Here is a 20150-nt window from a genome sequence, read left to right as displayed (position 1 = left end):
TTGTGTTTGAGTTTGTGTGTGTGTGTGTGTCCATTGTCTGTTCCTTTTTAGGACATTTTGACCTTACTACTGATTATTCACATCTTTCTACAGACTTTGAGACTAATGAGACCTTTCTGGAAGCCAATAATCCACCCCTTAACCTTTAAATTATTGTTTAGGTAGTTTGGGCCCTTCCTTTCAGCCACTGCATGTCATAGTTGGCATCTTCCTTGACAAAAATATAATCAGAATTCCATATTTTGTCTTGTAAATATCCTTTTTTGACAAAACTGTAGTCTACCTCATTACTTGTCAGGTCAATGTAAACAAGTGCTGAGTGTCTGTGTGGGTGTCAGTGTCTGAGATGGTTTGTGTGTTTCTTTGCGTGTCTGCTAGAGTGTCTATATCTGAATCCTTATGGGTGTCTGTGTGTTTATGTGTTTGTGTGTTACTACCTTTACAACATTTCCAAGTTTGATTACATTTAAGAATAAAGTCCCTATATGTTTTAGTCACTTGGTGAAAAATTGCACAAAGGGAGGGGCTGATCAATGATTAAGTAAGGGGCCCCAACATTTCTAGTGGTGGCCCTGGTTATTATACTTACATTAAATTAAATAATTTATAGCCCATTTAACATATACTAAATTTAAAAATCTTCAAAATGTATATTTGAAAATATTTATCATAAACAGTATTCCTAAGAGTGAAGAACAAGTTGAATACATTGGTTTTCAAGAGAAAACAAACAAATAGCGCACATCAAACCTTTTATTATTTCCAGGGACCTTATTTATCTGCTCTCATTTTTTACAACATGTAAAATCTTCATTATAAACATTTAATATTGTACTCATGTAATCTTATTTAGTTAATCATTTTGATGTATCTGACAGTTTCATGTCTTTACTCTGTGCCTAAATGAGAAATATAATTCACAGATTTGCAGAAAGTTGTTGAATGTATTAAGCTAGACCACTAGTTTTCACACCTGTTCTTAGGCATCCCTAACAGGACATATTTAGAGGATATCTGAACTAGGGCACAAGTGAAATAATTAGCTTAGTAAACAGTGTAATTAGTTTAGAGCATTTTGCATATATTCCAAATGCTTTGGCTATAGATATGATTTTACAATTGATACACAAGCACACAGATACATATGTATATACAGTATGTCTTTTTTATTATATAAAGATAACATCCAGCTAAAACTTTTTCATTGAGAATTATTTATGACCACAAGCAACTCTAAGGTTCCTTTTAGAATTTATTATTGAGTTTAAAATACATATTTGTTAAGCACAAACATCTCTACAAGGGTAGAGAAAAGATTAAAGTGTGTATTGTATTATATTTTACATAGTGGGCAGTAGATGTGGGGATTTTTATAGGTTAGTTATGGGATAAATTGGAATAGGATCTACTCAGTTGTAGCCAAGGTAATTATAATTTACTATACTGTATTTAAAAAACTTGTCAGGGTACCTGTGAAATAACATTAAATAAACTACAGATGTATCACATAATTTAATATTTCATTTTAGCTAATATCTAGTTTGATATGAATTGGTCTCACTACAGCCCCTGTCCCCCTCACTGCTTAAGACAAGTTGTGGACAAAAGGAAAAAATGTGTTCAATTAGTGAAGATAACTAACCCCTGTGGATAAGCAGCCAATTAATACAAGCAGTGTTTTGACGTGCTCGTGCACAATTTCCACATAGACATCAATGCGGAGAGCCGGCTAAAAAAAAGCCTAAAACCTGCAATCCATAACGCAGCCCCATTGATGTCTATGGGGGAAATAAATGTATGTTTAAACCTAACACCCTAACATAAATCCTGAGTCTAAACCCCCCTAATCTGCCACCCCCAACATCCCCGACACCTACATTACACTTATTAATCCCTAATCTGCTGCCCCCAATGTCGCCGACACCTACATTACACTTATTAACCCCTAATCTGCCACCCCCAATGTTGCCGCCACCTACCTACACTTATTAACCCCAAATCTGCTGCCCCCAATGTGGCCGCCACCTACCTACACTTATTAACCCCTAATCTGCTGCCGCCACTATACTAAAGTTATTAATCCCTAAACCTCTGGCCTCCCACATCACTAACACTAAATAAATATATTAACCCCTAACGTAACCCTAAGTCTAACCCTAACATAACCCTAACCCCCCTAACTTTAGCATAATTAAAATAATTCTAAATAAAACTTACTATTAATAACTAAATAATTCCTATTTAAAAATAAATACTTACTTACCTGTAAAATAAACCCTAAGCTAGCTACAATATAACTAATAGTTACATTGTAGTTAGCTTAGGTGTTATTTTTATTTCACAGGTAAGTTTGCATTTATTTTAACTAGGTAGACTAGTTAAAATAATTACAAATTTACCTGTAAAATAAAACCTAACCTGAGTTACACTAACATCTAACATTACAATAAATCAAATAAATGAAATTAACAAAATACAAATATCTCAATTACAAAAAAATAAACACTACATTACACAAAATAAAAAAAGAAATTATCAAAAATAAAAAATGAATTACAACTAATCTAATAGCCCTATCAAAATAAAAAAGCCCCCCCAAAATAAAAAAAAACCCTAGCCTACACTAAACTGCCAATGGCCCTTAAAAGAGCCTTTTGCAGGGTATTGTCCCAAAGAAATCAGCATTTTTACCTGTAAAACAAAATACAAACAACCCCCCAACAGTAAAACCCACTACCCACACAACCAACCCCCCCCCAAATAAAACCCTATCTAAATAAACCTAAGCTCCCCATTGCCCTGAAAAGGGCTTTTGAATGGGCATTGCCCTTAAAAGGGCATTTAGCTCTTTTACATTGCCTAAAACCCTAAGCTAAAAATAAAACCTACCAGTAAACCCTTAAAAAACCTAACACCAACCCCCGATGATCCACTTACAGTTTTCAAAGACCGGACATCCATCCTCATCCAGGCGGCAGAAGTCCTCATCGAAGCCGGCAGAAGTCTTCATCCAAGTGGGCAGAAGTCCTCCTCGAAACCGGCAGAAGTCTTCATCCAAGCGGGCAGGAGTCTCCATCCAGACGGCATCTTCTATCTTCATCCTTCCGGCACGGAGAGGGTCCATCTTCAAGCATCCTCTTCTTACGATGGTTGCTGAAGAATTACGTTTTCCTTTAAATTATGTCATCCAAGATGGCGTCCCTTACATTCCGATAGGCTGATAGAATTCTATCAGCCAATAGGAATTAAGGGGAGGAAAATCCTATTGGCTGTTGCAATCAGCCAATAGGATTGAGCTTCCATCCTATTGGCTGATCCAATTCTATCAGCCAATCGGAATGTAAGGGACGCCATCTTGGATGACGTCATTTAAAGGGAAACTTCATTCTTCAGCAGCCATCGTAAGAAGAGGATGCTCCGCACTGGATGTCTTGAAGATGGACCCGCTCCGCGCAGGATGGATGAAGATAGAAGATGCCGTCTGGATGAAGACTTCTGCCCGCTTGGATGAAGACTTCTGCTGGCTTCGAGGAGGACTTGTGCCCACTTAAATGAAGACTTCTGCCAGCTTTGATGAGGACTTCTGCCGCCTGGATGAGGATGGATGTCCGGTCTTCAAAAACTGTAAGTGGATCATCGGGGGTTAGTGTTAGGTTTTTTTTAAGGGTTTATTGGGTGGGTTTTATTTTTAGCTTAGGGTTTTGGGCAATGTAAAAGAGCTAAATGCCCTTTTAAGGGCAATGGGGAGCTTAGGTTTATTTAGATAGGGTTTTATTTGGGGGGTAAGATTATGTGGGTGGTGGGTTTTACTGTTGGGGGGTTGTTTGTATTTTTTTTTACAGATAAAGAGCTGATTTCTTTGGGGCAATGCCCCGCAAAAAGCCATTTTAAGGGCCACTGGCAGTTTAGTGTAGGCTAGGGTTTTTATTTTTATTTGGGGGGGGCTTTTTTATTTTGATAGGGCTATTAGATTAGGAGTAATTTGTTTTTATTTTTTATAATTTCTTTTTTTATTTTGTGTAATTTAGTGTTTATTTTTTGTAATTTAGATAATTGTATTTGGTTAATTTAATTTATTGTAATGTTAGCTGTTAGTGTAACTCAGGTTAGGTTTTATTTTACAGGTAAATTTATTTATTTAGATTTATTTTAATTATATCTAAGTTAGGGGGTGTTAGGGTTAGGGTTACTTTAGGGTCAGGTTTAGGGGTTAATAGGTTTATTATAGCGGTGGAGTGGGCGGACAGCAGATTAGGGGTTAATTATATTTAAATAGTGTTTTTGATGCGGGAGGGCGGCAGTTTAGGGGTTAATAATTTTATTATAGTGGCGACGATGTCGGGGAGCGGCGGAATAGGGGTTAATACATTTTTTAAGTGGCAGCAATGTCCGGAGCGACAGATTAGGAGTTAATAATTTTATTTTATTATTTGCGATGTGGGAGGGCCTCAGTTTAGGGGTTAATAGGTAGTTTATGTGTGTTAGTGTACTTTGTAGCACTTTAGTTATGAGTTTTATGTTACAGCTTTGTAACGTAAAACTCATAACTACTGACTTTAGATGGCGGTACATATCTAATCATTTTAGGCTGTACCGCTCACTTTTTTGGCCTCCCCGCAAAACTCGTAAAATACCGGCGCTATGAAGGTCCCATTGAAAAAGGACTTTTTTAAAAGTGCGGTACTGACGTTGCGTGACGACCAAAAAAGTGTGCGGTACAGCTATTCTGACAAGACTTGTAATAGCAGCGTTAGGGAAAAAGCATTACTATGGGCCATAACTATGCTTTTTCACTCATAATGCCAAACTCGTAATCTAGCTGACAGTCTCTATAAAGCAAGCCTGGGCCTAACTTTCTTTATCCATATCTCATATGAGGTGAACTGGATTTATCTGAAAAAGCTGAACTTCAAATTGGTTTATTTGGTGATGTATGATTTCCCTATATTTTTTAATGTTTTAAATCAAAGGTATTCTAAAGCTATAATTAGATTGCACATAGTAATTTAAAGAGCATATTTGGTGTTTTAAGTTTATATCCATAGTCCTGTGTAAATTAGAATCAGTCATATTTAATGCTAAATAATTTATTTGCTAGACAGGATTTTGCACTCCAGATTTATAAGTCAGTCATTATTGTGAACTCTTTCAGAACTGTACATAAATTGGTTATTGTGGTTAAATATCTGGTAGTCATTAATTAAGCACTGTTAAGTTAGAGGTCCATATTCTGGTATTTTATTGTGGTATTTTAATGCGATTCATTGTGAGTAAGGTTAATTTTAAACATATATTTTTTATGATCTGTTGTATAGAATATTGTAACAGAATAATAATATATATATATATAATTGATTCATAATCTAGTTTCTACATAAATATAATTCAATGTGTATATAAAGCTAACTAATCTATGAACTAGGGAATAAATAATAATTTTAATAAATATATTGTTAGGTATATATACATTTTGATTGGAGGTTACTTTAAAGGTAATAATAAATAAATTATATTGTAACCCCGGTATATATCGACAAACTATTATATAAAATAGCATATAGAATAATTTAAATATTTATTAAAGTCATATATTCATATGATTCAAACAAATGTTATTTAGGACTTACGTCTTATCCATTAAATCTTTGCTTTTCTCATCTGGCTGTGTCACTTCACCTTTAACTTCCTCTTTAGGCTCCTCTGCTGCTTGTTTGGTGTCAGTTTCAGACATTTTCCTGCCAAGTTAAATAAAATGTTGGTTCAGAAAGTTTAGAACAATGTTTTAAAGAACTATTTACTTTTATCGCTGATGTCAGTATTATGGGCTGTTTGTTGCTGATAACAAATGTTTATTTATTAGACTGGACACTAAATATAAGTGTAGAAAAAGGCAACACTTCCAATTCACTTGTTGACAGATATCTTACTGATGGTCATCAAAAAGTGTGAATTTGCATGTGATTGACCTGATTCACATTATACCTACACACATATATACACCTAAACACACACATATACACCTACGCACACACATATACACCTACACCCAAACATATACACCTACACACACACATATACAGCTACACACACACATATACACCAACACACACATATACACCTACACACACACATATACACCTACACACACACATATTCACCACACACGTAAACATATACACTTACACACACATATATACCCCTAAACACACACATATACAGCTACACACACACACATATACACCTACGCACACACATATACACCTACACACAAACATATACACCAACACACACACATATTCACCACACACACAAACATATACACCTACAGACACATATATACCCCTAAACACACACATATACAGCTACACACACACATATACACCAACACACACAGATATACACCACACACACACACACACACACACATATACACCTGCACAATTACATATACACCTACACACACAAATACACCTGCACACGCACATACACCTACACACACATATATACACCTACACACATATACACCTACACACACACATATACACCTACACACACACATATACACCTACACACACACAAATATACATAGTGACACACACACTAATATCCTGCGTGAAATTTTGTCAATTCCTAAATCTCTTATTTTTTTGACGAAAAGTTGGCAACCCTACTTATTATTATTATTACTATTATTAATAATAATCTATACTAGAATTGCATTTGTAATGTCCGTCGCCATTGGCAGTTGCGCACGCATCCTCAATGGAATGTTGGCAGTGCAAAGACAAAAGAATTCACCTGGATGCAGTGAAGCATCAAGTATTAAAAAAAAAAACTAACCGCTCGCATCAAGTATTAAAAATAAATTAATAACCGCCCGCATCAAGTATTAAAAAAAAAACCCGCCCGCACGAAATATTACAAAAAAAACAACCTATATCGCAATAAACCTATTTACCCTATTAACCCCTAAACCGCAAAACCCCTACATCGCAATAAACCTATTTACCCTATTAACCCCTAAACCACAAAAACCCTACATCGCAATAAACCTATTTACCCTATTAAACCCTAAACCGCAAAACCCCTACATTGCAATAAACCTATTTAACTTATTAACCCTTTAAACCGCAAAAACCCACAATGCAAGCAACTATTTAAATAAATAACTAAGTACAGTACACTAACCTTACACCCCCTAACCTAACAATTCCTTACCTAACACCCCTAACCTACCAACCCCTAACCTAACACCCCATTAAATAAGCCCAAATTACCTAAACTAATACATTCTAAAGTTACAAAAAATAAAATAAAAAGCTAACATTACAGAAAATAAAAAAATCAAATTACCAAATTTAACAAAATTAAACCTAATCCCTATGAAAATAAAAAGACCCCCAAAATAAAAACACCCCCTACTCTAATAATAAACTACCAGTAGCCCTTAAAAGGGCTTTTTGCAGGGCATTGCCCCAAGATAATCAGCTCTTATACAAAAAATATACAAAGTCCCAACTAACATTAAACCCCCCACCCCCCAAAATAAAAGAACCTAACACTAAAAAACCTAAACTACCCATTGCCCTGAAAAGGGCATTTGTTTGGGCATTGGCCTTAAAAGGGCATTTAGCTCTTTTTCTGTCCATCCCTAATCTAAATAAAACAAATCCCCCCAAAAAAACCTTAAAAAATCTTAAGTCTAACCCCCAGGTTGGTACTCACGGTTCCTGAAGTCCGGCGGAGAAGGTCCTGTTCCAGGTGGTGAAGTTTTCTTCCAAGTGCAACCTCTTCTTCTTCCAGGAATGAATACTGGCGACCCTGGAACTGAAGACCAGCGACTGCGGAGCCATGGAGTGTGGAGAATCCTCTTCATATGATCTCCGCCGTACACTGAATAGTGAATTCAAGGTACGCGATTAAAGATGGCGTCCCTTGAATTCCTATTGGCTGATTTGATTCTTCCAATTCAAATCAGCCAATAGGATGAAAGCTACTCAAATCCTATTGGCTATTTAAATTAGCCAATAGCATGAGAGCAAGTGAAATTCTATTAGCTGATTTGAATAGCCAATAAAATTTCACTTGCTCTCATACTACTTGCTAATTTAAACAGCCAATAGGATTTGAGTAGCTTTCATCCTATTGGCTGATTTGAATTGGAAGAATCAAATCAGCCATTAGGAATTCAAGGGACGCCATCTTTAATCGCATACCTTGACTTCACTTTTCAGTGTACGGCGAAGATCGTACGAAGAGGATCCTCCACGCTCCATGGCTCTGCGGTCTCCGGTCTTCAGTTCCAGAGTCGCCGGTCTTCAGCTCCGCTCCGCGCAGGATGTTCTTAGAAGAAGAAGAGCTTGCGCTTGGAAGAAGACTTCACATCATGGAACAGGACCTTCTCCACCGGACTTCAGGAACTGTGAGTACCAACCTGGGGGTTAAACTTAGGATTTTTTAAGGTTTTTTTGGGGGGATTTGTTTTATTTAGATTAGGGTTGGACAGAAAAAGAGCTAAACACTTGTTTAGGGTTAGTTGGGACTTTCAAATTTTTTGTAAAAGAGCTGATTATCTTGGGGCAATGCCCTGCAAAAAGCCCTTTTAAGGACTGCTGGTAGTTTATTATTAGAGTAGGGGGTGTTTTTATTTTGGGGGTCTTTTTTATTTTCATAGGGATTAGGTTTAATTTTGTTAAATTTGGAAATATGTTGTTTCTACATCTGTAGTTTAAAAAATAATTAGACTGCCCTCTGGGCAGGCTTATCGACTAGTAATAATAATAATAATAATAATAATAAATACAACCTGCACTTCCACATCTCAGAATTCAATGCCTGTCATGGGTGGATTTATAAAAAAGAGAGGTCCATATATTGTACATAGAGGGCACAAGATGTAGGAATTTGCTGTGATAAACTTTTAAGTTGTAACCAAGGAAATTATGGTTTGTTTATCTAAAAAGCTATTATTTGAAATAATATTTAGAATTCATTTTAATGTTCATTAAAGCCATTTATTCCTACAATTTGAAGAAATAACATTTAGGACTTACATCTTATCCATTACATCATTGCTTTTCTCATCTATCTGCGCCTCTTCACCTTTTACTTCCTCTTTAGGCTTTTCCTCTACTGCTTCTTTACTGTCAGTTTCAGACATTTTTCTGCCAATTTAAAAGAAATGTGTTCATTCAGAAAGTTATGAACAATGTTTTTTTATTATGTTTTATTTATAAAGATTTACACATTAATAACGGGTTAGCCCGATACAGCAATAACGGACCAAAGTTTCTCCTATTAGTCCGCCCCAGGGCTTTCTGAAGAAGGGTTGGGATTAGCGAGGCTCTCCAGTATGGTAGAGGTATGTATTTTAAAACCAATAAGGTATTTTAAAGGAAACGAATGAATACTGACGAATTTCATCAGTATTTCTTTGTTTTCTTTCAATTTTGTAGCTTATTTGTTCGGATATTCATTTTGCGAAGACTACACAAATAACAGTGTTTCATTAGCAAATTTGCATTTGTAACATAACAAATGCACAAGTTTAATAGTAATAAATAATTAGTTTAGAGTGGTGGTTTACAAACTGTGGGGTGCACCTCCCCAGAGGGTCATTAGAGTAGATAAGGGGAGGCATGTGAGTGGGAGTAGTTTTTCTTTAATTGCAACCTTCTTAAGGCCTCCTGAGCGAGTAGTGCAGGGCCGTGCTAATGCGAGTGCTCCGGGTGTTTAGCACTGGTGTAAGTATAATTATTTATTTTAAATTTTTCTGCTTTGGCTACTACTCCTTGCACGTGCACCCTATCCTCTCTCTAAGGGCCAGCTCGCAAAACAGTGAGTTCTACAGCACACAGATTTTTACAAAGAAGCCAGGGCAAATGTGTGAAGAAGCAGGGTTGAAGGTTTTGAAGCCAGCTGCTCTTTTATGTACAATGAGACAGGAGGAGAAGACTCACAGAGAGTGTCCATGTGTGCTGTCAGGACTCCCCTGTACAAAGGAAGGCTGCTTTTTTTTTTCTGGACAAAAGCAGCAAATCTTTATAAAGGAGTATATATATCATTTAAAAGGAGAGACTGAAATGGCAGCCATAGTACTTAAAATTTTATTATGTGGGTATGATTTTGTGTGTGTGTGTATGAGTCTGTGTGTGAGTATGAGTGTGTATGTGTGTGTGTGCGTAAAAGTGTGTGTATGTATGTATGTGATTGTTTGTGTGTGTGTAGTATGTATGAGATTGTGTGTGTGTGTGTAGTATGTATGAGATTTTGTGTGTGTGTGTGTGTGTATGTATGTGATTGTGTGTGTATATGAGTGTGTGTATTTATGTGATTGTTTGTGTGTGTGTAGTATGTATGTGATTGTGTGTGTGTAGTATGTATGAGATTGTGTGTGTGTGTGTGTGTGTATGTATGTGATTGTGTGTGTGTATATGAGTGTGTGTATTTATGTGATTGTTTGTGTGTGTGTAGTATGTATGTGATTGTTTGTGTGTGTGTAGTATGTATGAGATTGTGTGTGTGTGTGTGTGTGTATGTATGTGATTGTGTGTGTATATGAGTGTGTGTATTTATGTAATTGTTTGTGTGTGTGTAGTATGTATGAGATTGTGTGTGTGTGTGTGTGTATGAGTGTGTGCGTATATATGTATGAGATTGTGTGTGTGTGTGTGTGTGTGTATGTACAGTATGTTTGTGATTGTGTGTGTATATGAGTGTGTGTATTTATGTGATTGTTTGTGTGTGTGTAGTATGTATGAGATTGTGTGTGTGTGTGTATGAGTGTGTGCGTATGTATGTATGAGATTGTGTGTGTGTGTGTGTATGTACAGTATGTATGTGATTGTTTGTGTGTGTATATGAGTGTGTGTATTTATGTGATTGTTTGTGTGTGTGTGTAGTATGTATGAGATTGTGTGTGTGTGTATGAGTGTGTGTATTTATGTGATCGTTTGTGTGTGTATATGAGTGTGTGTACTTATGTGATTGTTTGTGTGTGTATATGAGTGTGTGTATTTATGAGATTGTGTGTGTGTATGAGTGTGTGCGTATGTATGTGATTCTTTGTGTGTGTATATGAGTGTGTGTATTTATGTGATTGTTTGTGTGTGTGTGTGTGTAGTATGTATGAGATTGTGTGTGTGTGTGTATGAGTGTGTTTATTTATGTGATTGTGTGTGTGTAGTATGTATGAGATTGTGTGTGTGTGTGTGTGTGTGTGTATGAGTGTGTGCAGTGGTGGAACTTCCAGGGTCACAAAGGTAACAAGTGTAACTGGGCCCTGGAGGCCCGCCACTCATGGTGGGCCCAGCAGGTGCGACGGGGCCCTAGTGGACTTCCAACACAGATTTCTCTTCATCTCAACTATGCTGTGTGATGGTGCGCTACTGCCAGGGTGTTAGCACGATGCCGAAGCTGTGTGGAGGATTGGGAGCTGAGTAGCCGCAAGGAGCTTACTCACTGAGTGCTGCTGGAATTGTGTTCCAGTTTTCCATTGTTTGCCGCAGGGGGAGTACAGGCAGGATGGAGAAGCTTGGCTGAAGTCACCAAGATCGGTTCTAAGGTAGTGTCAGTTCCTGATATTGAATATAAATACTACCCCCTTGACTGACATTCTGGGTATGAGCCCCTAATACTGACTGTGACCACAAGTTTAATATGTTAAATATATATAAAACCATTAATACTACTGTAACAGGAACTCTTTTAACCACAGTCTTCTAGGGCACAAATGCAGCAGTCCACTGTAGTTTAAAAGGTTTTATTTTCACAGCAACAACAAACAGGCAGTTCAGTTTCAAAAGAGGGTAAACCTTCCTCTGCAGCAATGTACAGTACTTTCAAGCATGTCCCAGCACTTCACAGCATATCACAAGTGCTTTATAAAAGTAATGTCCTTTTTTTAACAGTTCACAGGAACAAAATTATTTTAACACACACCAGCTCCTCTAGCTGAGTAACTCTCTAATAGTCTTCAGTCAGGCTCCTATATAAACTCTCACAGCTTCTAATTAACCCACTTGTGATTAGCTGCTTAATCAAAAACCTTAAAGGGACACTGAACTCACATTTTTTCTTTCGTGATTCAGATAGAGCATGCAATTTTAAGCAGCTTTCTAATTTACTCCTATTATCAACGTTTCTTCATTCTTTTGGTATCTTTATTTTAAAAATAAGGCGTCTAAGCTTTTTTTGTTGTTCAGACTCTGGACAACACTTTTTAAGTGGTGGATGAATTTATCCACCAATCAGCAAGAACAACCCAGGTTGTTCACCAAAAATGGGCCGGCATCTAAACTTAGATTCTTGCATTTCAAATAAAGATACCAAGAAAATGAAGAAAATTTGATAATAGGAGTAAATTAGACATTTGCTTAAAATTTCATGCTCTATCTGAATCACGAAAGAAAAAAATTGGGTTCAGTGTCCCTTTAACTGGACAGCTTCACAGCTGTCTGGGATAATGGCCCACCCTCAATTATCCCAAACCCCAGGGACCCAGAATACAGTTTACCAACTGCATAATCAAATACACACAACTCTCTCCCTGGGGGGGGTTTAACTGAAAGGAGAAATACCATGTATAATACTTGGTCTTACATATCTTCCATTTATAACCAGGCCTTGCTTTCTGTCACTATATATATATATATATATATATATATATATATATATATATATATATATATATATATATATATATGAGCATGGGGAGCCCTTCATGGATTCTTGCACAAGGGCCCTGACATTTCTAGTTATGCCTCTGAGTGTGTGTGCATATGTATGAGATTATTTGTGTGTGTGTATGAGTGTGTGTGCATATGTATGAGATTATTTGTGTGTGTGTACGAGTGTGTGCGTGTGTGTATGCGAAGAGTGTTTGAATGAGCAATAATCTATATTGCGTGGGGGGCTTAACTTGAAAATTTTGCCAAAGGGGAAGCTCACTTTCTAAGACATTGAATACCTCTGGTTTAGAGCATTTTACATATACTCCAAAAGCTATGGCTGTAGATATGATGTTACAATGTATGCACAAGCATACACATGAACATGTATATATGTCTTTTTTATTATATAAAGATAACATCCAGCTTAAACTTTTTCATTGAGATTTATTCATGACCACTCTACAAGCGACTCTAAAGTTCCTCTTAAAATTTCAAAAAGTTTCAAAGCCACATTTTTTATACACAAAAATAAAAAAGATTAAAGTGTGTATTGTATTATATTTTACATAGTGGGCAGAAGATGTGGGTATTTTTGATTATTTATGTGAAAAACTTTTTAATTGGAATATAATCTACTCAGTTGTAACCAAGGTAATTATGTCTTGCTCATCTAAAGAACTATTATTTAAAATAGCATATAGAATTAATTGAAATATTTTTTAGTGTAGAGGGGTAGATTGGGATGTGAGGGTGTGGCGGTTAGGGGTTAATAGAGTAGTTTAGTGCAACTGTTTCCTCTGGCCAAACTCCTTATGTGAACTTTCAGGTTGTGTAAAAAGTTTTTTACGTTAAATGTGATTGCGTTCGATCAATCACATTTGTTTTCAACTTGTAATACGAGCACACATTGGCACTCGACACCGCCCATAGAAAATATGGGGAGTGTAAATTACTGCGAGTTAGTGTAAATGAATTTGCGGAAATTTAAACACACGCACCACTTGTAATATTGATTTGAGCGTAAAAAACACTGCAATCTCGAGATTGCATTTACGCTGCTCGAGCTAACGATATCGCTCCACTCACAATCTATAGTGGGGATTTGTATAGGTAAGTTATGTGATAAACTTTTTAACTGGAATAGAATCTACTCAGTTGTAACCAAGGTAGTTATATTTTACTCATCTAAAAAACTATTAATTAAAATAGCATATAGAATTAATGTAAATATTTATTAAAGTCATATATACAAATGATTCAAACAAATGTTATGTAGGACTTACGTCTTATCCATTACATCTTTGCTTTTCTCATCTGGCTGTGTCACTTCACCTTTAACTTCCTCTTTAGGTTCCTCTGCTGCTTGTTTGGTGTCAGTTTCAGGCAATTTCCTGCCAAGTTAAATAAAATGTTGGTTCAGAAAGTTTAGAACAATGTTTTAAAGAACTATTTACTTGTATCGCTGATGTCAGTATTATGGGCTGTTTGTTGCTGATAACAAATGTTTATTTATTAGACTGTACACTAAATATAAGTGTAGAAAAAGGCAACGCTTCCAATTCACTTTTAAGATTCAAGTGGCTTCTGGTGTATTCCTCGATGAAAAGGAAATCACAAGGTTGTAAAATGCAAGCTTACGTTTTTAAGCTGAAACTTTGTATTTTAAACTTTTTATTAAAAAACACTCAGCTAGATTACAAGTTTGGCGTTATGAGTCAAATAGCAGCGTTGTGGCCCATAATGCATCATTTGACCTAACGCAGCCATTACAAGTCTTGTCGGTATAGCTGTACCACAAGCCTTTTAGCCTGTAACGCAACTTCAGTACGCACTCTTAAAAATGCCATTGTTTCATGGGATTACCATAGCACTGGTATTACGAGTTTTGCGTTGTGGCTAAAAAAAACAACAAGATCCGTAACGCCATATAAAGTCAGTAGTTATGAGTGTTACGCTACAAAGCTGTAACATAAAACTCATAACTAAAGTGTTAAAAAGTACACTAACACCCATAAATTACCTATTAACCCCTAAACCGAGGCCCTCCGCATTGCAAACACTATAATAAATGTATTAACCCCTAATCTGCAACTCCTGATATCGCCCCCACTAATTTTTTTATTAACCCCTATTTTGCCACTCCCCGACATCGTCACCACTATAATAAAGTTATTAACCCCTAAACCGCCGCCCTCCCGCATCGCAAACACTATTTAAATATTATTAACCCCTAATCTGCCGTCCGCCCACATTGCCCCCACTGTACTAAAGTTATTAAGCCCTACTCAGCCGCCACTAAAATAAAACCACTAACCCCTAAACCGAAAGCCCCCACATCACAATAAACAAATTTAAACTAGTAACCCCTAAACCTAACGCCCCCCTAACGTTATATTAAAATTTCTCTATCTTAAATAAATTAAAATTTAGCTGTCAAATTAAAAAAACTAAGTTTAAACTAACAATTAAACTAATATAATTGTTAAACTAAAATTAAACTAAGTACTTATTAAATAAAACTAAACTACACATTAAAAAAAATCCTAACACTACTCTAAAAATTACAAATATCTAATGGAATTAGAGCTGCTTAAATCCTATTGGCTGATTTGAACAGCCAATAGAACTTTAGCAGCTCTCATTCTATTAGCTGATTCAAATCTTTCAGCCAATAGGAATGCAATGGACGCCATTTTGAATCGAGTACCTTGCATTGAAGATTCAGTATACGGAGACGACCGTATGAAGAGGATGCTCCGCGCCGGATGTCTTCAGGATGGACCCACTCCGCACCGTCGGGATCAAGATAGAAGATGCTGCCTGGATGAAGACTTCTCGCCACTTGGATGAGGACTTCTCTGCCGGGATGAAGATTGAAGAGGCCGTCTGGATGAAGACTTCTCGCCGCCTGGATGAAGATCGTTCAAGTGGGACTTCAAAAACTGTAAGCGGTTTGTCTTGGGGTTAGTGTTGTTTTTTTAAGTGTTTTTTGGGTGGGTTTTATTTTTAGATTAGGGTTTGGGCAGTAAAAGAGCTAAATGCCTTTTTAAGGACAATGCCCATACAAATGCCTTTTTCAGGGCAATGGGTAGCTTAGCTTTTTTAGATATTTTTTTGTTTGTTTTGTGGGTGGGGGGGTTGTAATGTTAGTGGGTATTTGTATATAAAAAAGATTTTCAGAAAAAGAGCTGCTATCTTTAGGGCAATGTCCCACAAAAGGTCCTCTTAAGGGCCATTTGTAGTTTATTCTAGATTTGTTTTTTTTATTTTGGGTATTAGAATAGGAATAATTTTTATTATTTTTGATAATTTGTTTGTTATTTTGCGTAATGTATTTTTTAGGGGGTGTTTTTCTTTTGTAGGAAAAGAGCTATTATCTTTTGGGCAATGCCCTACAAAAGGTACTTTTAAGGGCCCCCCCAAAAGGCCCTTTTAAGGGACCTTGGTAGTTGTGGGGTGGGGGTTTGTATACTGTTAGGGGGTGTTTGTTTTTTGTAGCAAAAGAGCTGTTTAACTTAGGGCAATGACCTACAAAAGACCCTTTTTAAGGATCCCCAAAAGGCCCTTTTAAGGGCCCTTGGTAGTTTATTTTAGAATAGGATTTTTTATTTTGGGGTGTGTTTTTTTAAGGGTATTAGAATAGGAATAATTTTTATTATTTTGGATAATTTCGTTATATTTTTATTTTGTGATTCAAATAGAGCATGCAATTTTAAGCAACTTTCTAATTTACTCCTATTATCAATTTTTCTTCATTCTCTTGCTATCTTTATTAAAAGAAGGGATCTAAGGTAAGGAGCCAGCCAATTTTTGGTTCAGAACCATGGACAGCACTTGTTTAATGGTGCTGTCCAATCAGCAATGACAACCCAGGTTGTTCACCAAAAATGGGCCGGCATCTAAACTTACATTCTTGCTTTTCAAATAAAGATACCAAGAGAATGAAGAAAATTTGATAGTAGGAGTAAATTAGAAAGTTGCTTAAAATTGAATGCTTTATCTGAATCATGAAAGAAAAAAATTGGGTTCAGTGTCCCTTTAAAATAAATACATACTTACCTGTGAAATAAAAATAAAACCTAAGGTAGCTACAATAAAACTATTAGTAATATTGTAGCTAGCTTAGGTTTTATTTCACACATAAGTATGTATTTAGTCTTAAATAGGAATTATTTAGTTAATAATTGTAAATTTAATTTAGCTCTATTTTAATTATGTTAAAGTTAGGGGGTGTTAGGGTTAGGGTTACATAAGAGGTTGGGGTTTATTAGTTTAACTTAGGTTGTTGCGATGTGGGGGGCTGGCGGTTTAGGGGTTAAAAGGGTTAATTTGTTTAATAATTGTAAGTTTAATTTAGCTCTATTTTAATTATGTTAAAGTTAGGGGGTGTTAGGGTTATGTTAGGGTTAGGGTCACTTTAGGGTTAGGGTTTAATACTTAAATTTAGGTTGTTGCGATGTGGGGGGCTGGTGGTTTAGGGGTTTATAGGTTTATTTAGTGGTAGTGATGTGGGAGGCCAGAGGTTTAAGGGTTAATAAAGCGTGACAAGTGGAGAAAGCGCCTACTGTGTACCTCAGCCCGGGATAAGGTGCACCTAGCTGACACCGAGAGGCAAACTTAATAAGGAGAAAGCCCAGGCGCCTACCAAATGGAGGCAGGTACTTAACAATCAAAGGTAGAGAAACTAATCAGATTAAAAATCAAATTTAATTACAAAAATGACATATATTACATATTATCATGGATCCATGAAAGCTAACAATAATAAGTAAAAACATAGGCAATATAAAAACATAGACAATAAAAAATCGACAATATAAAAAATAACAATGTAAAATCAACAGTAGAATCAGTTGAGTCACTGGTGAGAGGTTGGTAGGCTAACTAAACTATGTAGAGCTCTGATGCGGTGCAGGGTTTTGATGGGATGAGAAGGGTGTGTCCTTCCGCCCTTGTTTTATAATTAGTGTAAGAGAATAGTGATGAAATCGTGTAAGAGAATAGTAATGAAATCCAATAGGTGATGCTGGATGTTCAGAGTTACTTAAAAACAAACAGTGTCAATCATGGCTAATCAATCTAAAATATGAAAAATAAAAAACGTGTGCGTTGTTAGAACGTCAATTACTTTGTCCAAACTCAGTGTGTAGAAACGTTATAGTCTCCAAATGAAAAGTGGTAGTGTCCAAAAAAACAAAAAATATAAAGTGGTAATCTCCAAATTCAAAAAATCTAAAAAAATGTAAAAGATGTGTTGAAATAAGTGATGGTCTCCAAAAAACAAAAATTAAAGTAGTTATCTCAAAATTGAAAGAATAAAGTTATGTGCACTGTCCACATCAGACAGTGTCTGCTGTGTAACTTGATTGTAGTGATCACCGCTACAGTGTGTGATGCTAATAGGGCTTAGGGTGTAACGGTCTCCTCCTAAAAAAAGAAAGAAGAATAAGAAGAAGAAAATGCAAATAGTGTAGATTGTATAACAGAGTGAAACAAATAGAAATAAGGCTTACCAGTGTCTACGCGTTTCGGCCCGTGTCAGGCCTTTCTCAAGACCCTGAGTCTTGAGAAAGGCCTGACACGGGCCGAAACGCGTAGACACTGGTAAGCCTTATTTCTATTTGTTTCACTCTGTTATACAATCTACACTATTTGCATTTTCTTTTTTTAGGAGGAGATCGTTACACCCTAAGCCCTATTAGCATCACACACTGTAGCGGTGATCACTACAATCAAGTTACACAGCAGACACTGTCTGATGTGGACAGTGCACATAACTTTATTCTTTCAATTTTGAGATAACTACTTTAATTTTTGTTTTTTGGAGACCATCACTTATTTCAACACATCTTTTACATTTTTTTAGATTTTTTGAATTTGGAGATTACCACTTTATATTTTTTGTTTTTTTGGACACTACCACTTTTCATTTGGAGACTATAACGTTTCTACACACTGAGTTTGGACAAAGTAATTGACGTTCTAACAACGCACACGTTTTTTATTTTTCATATTTTAGATTGATTAGCCATGATTGACACTGTTTGTTTTTAAGTAACTCTGAACATCCAGCATCACCTATTGGATTTCATTACTATTCTCTTACACGATTTCATCACTATTCTCTTACACTAATTATAAAACAAGGGCGGAAGGACACACCCTTCTCATCCCATCAAAACCCTGCACCGCATCAGAGCTCTACATAGTTTAGTTAGCCTACCAACCTCTCACCAGTGACTCAACTGATTCTACTGTTGATTTTACATTGTTATTTTTTATATTGTCGATTTTTTATTGTCTATGTTTTTATATTGCCTATGTTTTTACTTATTATTGTTAGCTTTCATGGATCCATGATAATATGTAATATATGTCATTTTTGTAATTAAATTTGATTTTTAATCTGATTAGTTTCTCTACCTTTGATTGTTAAGTACCTGCCTCCATTTGGTAGGCACCTGGGCTTTCTCCTTATTAAGTTTAAGGGTTAATAGCTTTATTTAGGTGGCGGCGATATCGGGAGCGGCAGATTAGGGGTTAATAACTGTAGGCAGGCATCAGCGATGTTGGGGGCAGCAGATTAGGGTTTTTTTTAGATGTGGGGTTTATGTTAGGGTGTTAGGTTTAAACTGTATTTTCATTTTCCCCATAGACCTCAATGGGGCTGCGTTACGGAGTTTTTCTTTCTGCAATTGCAGCTGTTATGTTTTTCTCTGACCCGCTCTCCACATTGATGTCTATGGGGAAAGTGTGCAAGAGCACGTCAAACACAGCGCTTGTTTTTGGTGCGGTATGGAGCTCAACGCAGCCAACACAAGCCTGTTTTTTTAAAACTTGTAATGGCAGTGCTATAGGGGATTAAATAACGCCACTTTTGTTGCAGTCGTTAATTTCCCTATTGCGCTCAAAACTCGTAATCTAGGCACCTGTTTTTTACTACATCCTGTCCTTGGATTGTGTCCAGAGGAACTATATACACCGGAAGCCGCAAGACTTACTGTGAGACTTAAGTAAAAAATTGTCACTTGTTAATTCGCAACAGGACAAATATCGAATGGTCATGGGTAAGGTACTGAGACTCTAAAATTTAAAATATAAGATAAAACCCAAAAAAACAGGGTTCATATTAAAATTACAACCTAGGGCAAGATAGAGAGTGATTGTTATTGCTTATACTGATAATATAATAGTATCAAATGGTCTCCTTGATATAATAAATGAACAATAAATGTGTTCCTAACCTGAAATTGAATCATATATCTATCGATTCCGCAGTCCTGGATGAAGATAGAAGAGGTAGCCGCTTAAAAGAAAAAATTATCGGGTTACCATAGTAACCTATTAATGTTTTAGAAATCCGGCATCAGGTGGAAGTATTAACACAACGCTAACTTACACCTACACGAAAAGAGCGACCGCACGCAAAGCGGAAACCTTTTCAATGGAAACCTGGTACTAAAATGGAGCTTTTAGCTG

General features: G+C 36.3%; 1 protein-coding gene across 1 annotated transcript in view; it reads right to left on the bottom strand.

Moving 5' to 3' along the window:
* Positions 1-20150, bottom strand: part of LOC128658145 (protocadherin Fat 4-like) — a 651406-nt gene that overhangs the window by 184128 nt on the left and 447128 nt on the right. Inside the window, exons 38-40 of the mRNA XM_053712644.1 lie at positions 13955-14062; positions 9054-9164; positions 5628-5735 (exon numbers count right to left, since the gene is read on the bottom strand). Of these exons, the coding sequence (XP_053568619.1) occupies positions 5628-5735; positions 9054-9164; positions 13955-14062 (327 nt within the window). The remainder of the gene's footprint in view (positions 1-5627; positions 5736-9053; positions 9165-13954; positions 14063-20150) is intronic.

The sequence above is a fragment of the Bombina bombina genome, chromosome 4, assembly GCF_027579735.1.
Source record: "Bombina bombina isolate aBomBom1 chromosome 4, aBomBom1.pri, whole genome shotgun sequence".
Classification (NCBI taxonomy): Eukaryota; Metazoa; Chordata; class Amphibia; order Anura; family Bombinatoridae; genus Bombina; species Bombina bombina.
Note: the sequence above shows the minus strand (reverse complement) of the source record. Positions and strands in the feature narration are given on the sequence as shown.